Consider the following 7,291-nt stretch of genomic DNA (forward strand, 5'->3'; position numbering starts at 1 on the left):
GAGTTGGCAGGGATGGCTATGGAGAAATTATAAATTAAATAGAGCCATTGAGCCACCTTGTGACCATTCCTGGGAACTGCATTTCTTCATTGTGCACCGGAAACTTCTCCAGAGCCCATCAGTCTGAGATCCGTCATCAAGAATTTACGGTAAACACAGCCACACAAAATTAAATTCTCTCTCCCAACCTCCAATAAGATGGGAGTAAAGGAATTTACAAAGTATAATCAATCCTACAAAAACCAAATAAAAAAAGGCAAGAAACATCTGTAAGAATAAAAAAAATTATTTATGCAAATATTGACCTAGGTCTTTAAAAAGTGGGAAACAGAAAACAGAACTAACTATTCTAGAGCAGAAGTTACAACCTAAGTGTTTTCAAAGGTGGATGCCAATAAAAAGTGAGCAGATTCACCCTGAATCCCACGAGTTCCAGAGTTTAGCGGTACCAGGGACCATGGAGAAGATAAACATGTGGTGATGGGTTAAAAATGGGGATGGGTAGAAAGTCTGTGTAAGAAATAATGGCATCCCCAGGTGTCCCCGCCCACCTCTTGCTGAGGAGTGCTGCCACTCTTGCTGGAGGCTTATTATTTGCAGAAATGGAATGACAGAACCTCCAGACGAGGACACAGGGCATGGGGAAAGGTGGAGGTGAGTCAGAGGGTCGAACACCAGGAGTTCAGTGAATATCTGCGTTGCGTTTTTTTTTTTTTTTTTAGTTTATTTATTTATTTATTGGCTGCATTGCCTCTTTATTGTTGCATGTGTGCTTTCTCTAGTTGCGGCGAGCGGGAGCTGTTCTTCATTGAGGTGCGCGGGCTTCTCACTGCAGTGGTTTCTCTTGTTGCGGAGCACGGGCTTGAGGCACGCAGGGGCTTTAGTAGTCGTGGCTCACGGGCTCAGTAGTTGTGGCTCGCGGGCTCTAGAACGCAGGCTCAGTAGTCGTGGCGCACGGGCTTAGTTGCTCCGTGGCATGTGGGATCTTCCCAGACCAGGGCTCGAACCTGTGTCCCCTGCATTGGCAGGCGGATTCTTAACCACTGTGCCACCAGGGAAGTCCCAATATCTGCATCTTGAACGATGAGCTCCTCAGATTCCTTCCTTCCTTCTCCCCTCCCTTTCCCAGAATTTTGGCAGCCAGACACACATTGCCAGGCCAAAGATTTGGAATGTCCTCTCTGGAAAATCTGTCCCAAAAGAAAAGACTCACAAATACTGGAGATTCACCAACTACAAGTTAGTGTCGTTGCAGATTATTCTATGTTGAAGGTCTCCAGTCATCAAGATAGATGAATATACATGAAGTTTCCAATCTACCTAGAATATATATGTGAGATCATTTAAACACAGAAACGTATAGACAAATTAATAAAGATCCACGTTCCTGACCCTCAGACTTAACAGATATTTGCATTCAATCAGATATTCAGTTCTTCACATTAACATAAATGAGAGAAGAAAACAACAAACAGAAAACAGAAAAAGGAAACAAAGGGGAAAAAAATGCAGAAAATCAAAGAAAAATCCCAAACTCACTTTCATTAATATTCTTGGATATGAGATGATATTGTATCCAAAAAGCAAGATTAGGATGTCATAAAAAAAGAAAGAATGAGATAGAATTCTCTAAAATAAAAACTGTCAACTGAAATAAAAGTTTCAAGAGAATTAGAAGATAAAAGTCAAGGAAATCTTCCTGAAAGTAAAACACACACAAAAAAGAGTGAGAAATGGAAAACAGGAGGAAATGATAAGAAATTTAGAAGGCCAATCTAAAAGCCAAAATTTGATTAGTTGGAGGTCTAGAGAAAGAAAATAGAGAAGAAAGCTGAAGGAAGGTGGTTATCGAAGAGAGAATATAAGAAAACTTCCTAGAATTGAGGGATTTTAGTCTCCAGATTGAAAAGACCTAGCATGAAAAACAAAAAATTACCTGCACCCAGGAATGTCATCATGACATTTCAGAATTCCAAAGATAATTAAAAAAAAAAAAAAACAGGTCACATGCAAAAGAATCAAGGACCTGAATGATTTAAATGTTCCTAAAGTAATACTGAGACCTCGAAAACAATTCTGAGTGAAAAGGATATTCTATGTAGAATTCTAGACTCATTCAAATTACCTGTTAAATGTGAAATGATGTATTCAAATATGCAAAGAGGTAAATGTTTCCTTCCCTTACTCGCCTCCTCAGGAATCTATTGGAGGATATATTCTAGCAAAATGAAAAAGTACACCAGGAAAGAGGGAGACCTGAGACCCTGCAGGGCGGTGCTGCTGGCCTAGGAAGCAACCGATCTCGAGTGGACCCGGAGGACGTGGTCTCCAGAAACGCAAGTGGGAGAAATAATATTGATAGGTGATGGATGTTACAGAGCTGATGGAGCATGTGAAAAGAGTGAGGAAAGGGACCAGGCTAGGGACCAGGCTGTCTGAGAGCAGGGATAAAATCTGCCTGGTTTGCCACTGGATCTCCAGTGCCTAAGTGTTCCTGGCACATAGAAGGTGCCCAGTAAATCATGTTAAAGGAGTGAGTGAATGAACGCATAAACGAGAGTTGATGAAGCTTCACGTATGTGCTTTGAACCAGGCAATACAGCAGACACCTAGAAATACAGGATAAATGTAATTTTAAATGCATAGCAAAACTCTCAAGAAAGCAAGGACAACTGAGGGACAAACAGGTCACTTAGAAATCATATTGCAGGGCTTTAATTTACAGATGTCCAGAGATGCCCCTGCTCCTTCTCCTCTCTGCTCAATGAAGTCAGGGCTGCATTCCCATCACCCCATCAGGAAAGCTCTTGCCGAGGTCAGAGCGGTGCTGAATCTGAGATGTTGACTCATTAATCTCACTCCTTCCTGAAACACCTCCTTCACTTGGATCCCAGGACACTGCTCTTTCCCTCCCTCACTTGCTCTCCTCAGTCTCAGAGCCAGTGTCCTCTTCATCTTCCTTTTTTTTTTTTAAATGGAGTATAGTTTATTTACAATGCTGTGTTAGTTTCAAGTGTACAGCAAAGTGAATCAGTTATACATATACATATATCCACTCTTTTTTAGATTCTTTTCCCATATAGGCCATTACAGAGTATTGAGTAGAGTTTCCTGTGCTAATCTGATTTCACCTAATCCTGAGTTAGGATACGTACTCCAAGAGGTATGTGTTGTTGTCCGCATTTGGCAAGTGGATAAATACAAGCTCAGCAAATTATGTAACTTGTCAGAATCATACCAGCAGAAAGAAAAACTCAGGCCCATTCCCATATTGGTCTGATGCCCATACCTGGGCACTTACCTTCCCTGGAAGTCCATGCCCTAGTGGAGGGCCACTTTCACTCCTTGATATCTGTTGTAAAAATAGAGCAGTACTTTAGAAAATAATATGAGACGTGTGTATACTATAATATCATCTGAGTATGGGACTTGACCCTGCACCACATAGAGGTATGTTATACACAACTGACTAGAGTTTACAAGTCCGTTTTTTAGAACTGATTAAATGTCTTTTATTAAAATTTAAATTCCCATAATATTGTAATAATAAGTGCTCACATAAAAAGCAAATAGAATAGACTCTGGTCATTTATAAAATAGCATTATATGAAACGAGTCTCAATAAATTTTAAAAGATTGAAATATTTAAAAGTATCTTTTCTGACCACAATGAAACTAGAAATCAATAATAGAAGAGAAACTGGAAATTTTACAAATATATGAAAATTAAACAACATACTGTTTTTTCAATGAAGGTATAATTGACATATAACATATTCATTTCAGGTGTACAAAATAATGATTCAATGTATGTATATATTGCAAAACAATCACTACGATAAGTCTAGTTAACACCCATCACCAGACACATTTACAGATTTTCTTTTCCTTGTGATAAGAATTTTTAAGGGCTTCCCTGGTGGCGCAGTGGTTGAGAGTCCGCCTGCCGCTGCAGGGTACGCGGCTTCGTGCCCCGGTCCGGGAGGACCCCACATGCCGCGGAGCTGCTGGGCCCGTGAGCCATGGCCGCTGAGCCTGCGCGTCCGGAGCCTGTGCTCCGCAATGGGAGAGGCCCCAGCAGTGAGAGGCCCGCGTACCGCAAAAAAAAAAAAAAAAAAATTTTTAAGATCTACTCTCTTAGCAACTTTCAAATATACAGTACAGTGTTATTAACCACAGTCACGATGCTGTACATTACACCCCCTGGACTTATTTTATAACTGGAAGTTTGTACCTTTTGACCATCTTCACTCATTTCACTCCACCCCCCAACCCCCTGCCTCTGGTAACCACCAATGTGTTCTCTGTATCTATGAGCTCGTTTTTTCATTTGTTTTTTGTTTGTTTGTTTTAGATTCCACATATAAGTGAGATCATATGGTATTTTTCAATTAGCATAATACCCTCCATGTTGTTGAAAATGGCAGGATTTCCTTCTTTTTTTGTGGTTGAATAATATGCCATTGTGTATGTATGTGTATATGTCTATCATATATATATATATATATATATATATATATATATATATATATATACATACATAGTTCACATTTTCTTTGTCCATCGATGGACACTTCGGTTGTTTCCATGTCTTGACTATTGTAAATAATGTTGTAACGAACATGGGGGCATAGATATCTTTTCCAGTGTTTTTTTTCTTTCAGATAAATACCCATATGTGGAATTGCTGAATCATATGGTAGTTCTATTTTAAATATTTTGAGGGACCTTCATACTGTTTTTCACAGTGACCGCACCAAGTTACATTCTCACCAACAGTGCCCGGGGGGTTCTCTTTTCTCCACATCCTTGCCAACACTTGTTATTTTTTATCTTTTTTACAACAGCAGTTCTAACAGGTGTGAGGGGATAGCTCACTGTGGTTTTGATTTGTATTTCCCTGATGACGAGTGATGTTGAACATGTTTTCATGTACCTGTTGGCCATTTGTAGTGTGTTCTTTGGAAAAATATATATTCAGATCCTCTGCCGGTTTTTAAATTGGGTTGTTTGGGGTTTTCAGACACATGATTTGCAAATGTTTTTTCCCGTTTGGTAGGTTGCATTTTCATTTTGTTGATGTGCCGCAGAGTGACTACAGTTAAAAATACTGTATTGTATATTTGAAAGTTGCTAAGAGACTAGACTTTAAAAGTCTTCATCACAAGAAAAAAAATAGGTAACTATGTATGGTGATGGATGTTAACGATACTTATTGTGGCGATCATGTCATAGTGTATACAAATATTGAATCATTATGTTATACACCTGCAACTAATAATGTTATATGTCAATTATACCTCAGTAAAAGACAAAAACAAAACCCCAAAGCAATATGGTCTTGGCATAAAGACAGACATATAGACCCATGTAACAGGATAGAGAGCCCAGAAATAAACCCTCACATACATGGTCAAGAATCCAACTTCCCCAGAAGGCATTCCTACCAACTGTTCAGTCACTATGTGAGTGACTGAGTGGGAGCTCTCCCACAAGTTCTGGAAGCTTCTTAGCTTGACAGTAAGCCCAGGGCTCTCAGTTGCCGTCTTCCATCCCTGATGGCTGGTTGGTGGCAAGAAGACTGGTGAAAACAGCAGCAAAGCAAGTGGTAAGGGTAAATCTGTGATTTGTAGTAAGTCAACTTGCCCGGTTATAAAAATATCAACCGTGTTGTGTTGCCATCTTCAAAACGTCAGATCTTAAGTCTGGAGAAGGAAGCTCACATCTTTCAGACCCATGAATATTATCCAGACTCTATTGCTCAGATAGGCAGAGCAGAGGTTTTAATTTTAATGAAATCCAACCTACCAGTTTTTTCTTTTCAAAAGCGTGGATCACGCTTTTGGTGTTGCATCTAAAAAGTTATCGCCCAACATAAGGTCACTTAGGTTTTTTCCTATGTTATCTTCTATGAGTTCTATAGTTCTGTATTTTACATTTAGGTCTATGGGCTATTTTGAATTAATTTTTGTGAAGGGTGTAAGGTCTGGGTCTATATTCTCTCTCTCTCTCTCTCTTTTTTGCATGTGGATGTCCTGTTGTTCCAGCCCCATTTTTTGAAAAGACTATTCTTTATTTTACCATTTAATTGCCTTTGCTCATTTGTCAAAGATCAGCTGACTATATTTGCCTGTGTCTACTTCTGGGCTCTCTATTCTCTTCCATTGATCTATTTGTCTTATTGCTCAGATTGGAATATCAGTGGAATTATTGGACAGTCTGTCTCAGCAACAAAAGCAAAGCTGTAGGAGCCTCAGCTAATTCGTTGACTTGATTCACAGAAAAGACATTGGACAATTTCTACAGTTTTGCTTGGTTATTTGCTGTCGCTTGGGCCCAGATGATACCAAGGCCATCTGAAATGTTTATTCAGGCAAGTGTGGTTCTGAATGGTATGAAAAACAAGTAGCACAAAATCTCTTTTTTAGAAAACAATTTGAATAAAGTCATTTTTAAAGGATTCTGAAGCTTAAGTCGTGAACATAAACGCCACCATTTAACAGCAAGAGATGAAAAGGCTAATGAAACTTCAGTTTAAAGACATCTTAGTGATGGTGAAGCTTAATTAGAACAAATTTTACAAAATGAAAAATATGGAATAATAAAAATAATGAAACATGTTGATTATTTGTTACTTCTTTCCTAATATTACTTAAAATACTATTTAGAGTCAAAATGTTTTATTTGTTTTGGATAAACATGTATTATTTACTTGAAAAAAAAGTGTATCAACTAACAAAATACCCCACTTATAAGACGTATAGTTTGATTTACTGTGTTCACTATTGACCAAAACTTAAAATTCTAACTTCCCGAAATAAATATTTCATGAGTTATTTATTTTTTGGAAGGAGCATTTCAGGAACAACCTATAGATAAGGAATGGGTTCTAATTTCTCTTTATCCCTATAACATTCTCTCCTTTTATGATAAAATATAAACATGCAAAAAAACCCACCCCTTGAATAGGCTCCTTTCTACATTTTTTTGCCTAATGAACTACATTAGGTAAATTACAAAGGTCAACCAAACTGTGGTTCTTTTCTACTTTGCAGGATTCTAAGACACTTTATAGTTCACACCACAGAAATAAGAAAGAACGTCTTCAATGAATTCTTAACTGTAGAGAACTTATGAGAAGGAAATTAACACAGTGTTATACGATGACAAAATGAGGGCTGAAAGTCAACAAATTGAGCTCATTTTAAAAGTGTCGGGCTTCCCTTGTGGTGCAGTGGTTAAGAATCTGCCTGCCAATGCAGGGGACACGAGTTCGAGCCCTAGTCCAGGA

General features: G+C 38.5%; 1 protein-coding gene across 1 annotated transcript in view; it reads left to right on the top strand.

Moving 5' to 3' along the window:
- The window catches only part of RAB10 (RAB10, member RAS oncogene family), an 83,250-nt gene extending 79,150 nt beyond the window's left edge, over positions 1 to 4,100 (top strand). Inside the window, exon 6 of the mRNA XM_032652392.1 lies at positions 2,198 to 4,100. Within this exon, the coding sequence (XP_032508283.1) occupies positions 2,198 to 2,230 (33 nt within the window). The 3' untranslated portion in view covers positions 2,231 to 4,100. The remainder of the gene's footprint in view (positions 1 to 2,197) is intronic.
- The last annotated feature ends 3,191 nt before the right edge of the window (positions 4,101 to 7,291 follow it).

This window comes from Phocoena sinus, chromosome 13 (genome assembly GCF_008692025.1).
Source record: "Phocoena sinus isolate mPhoSin1 chromosome 13, mPhoSin1.pri, whole genome shotgun sequence".
Classification (NCBI taxonomy): domain Eukaryota; kingdom Metazoa; phylum Chordata; class Mammalia; order Artiodactyla; family Phocoenidae; genus Phocoena; species Phocoena sinus.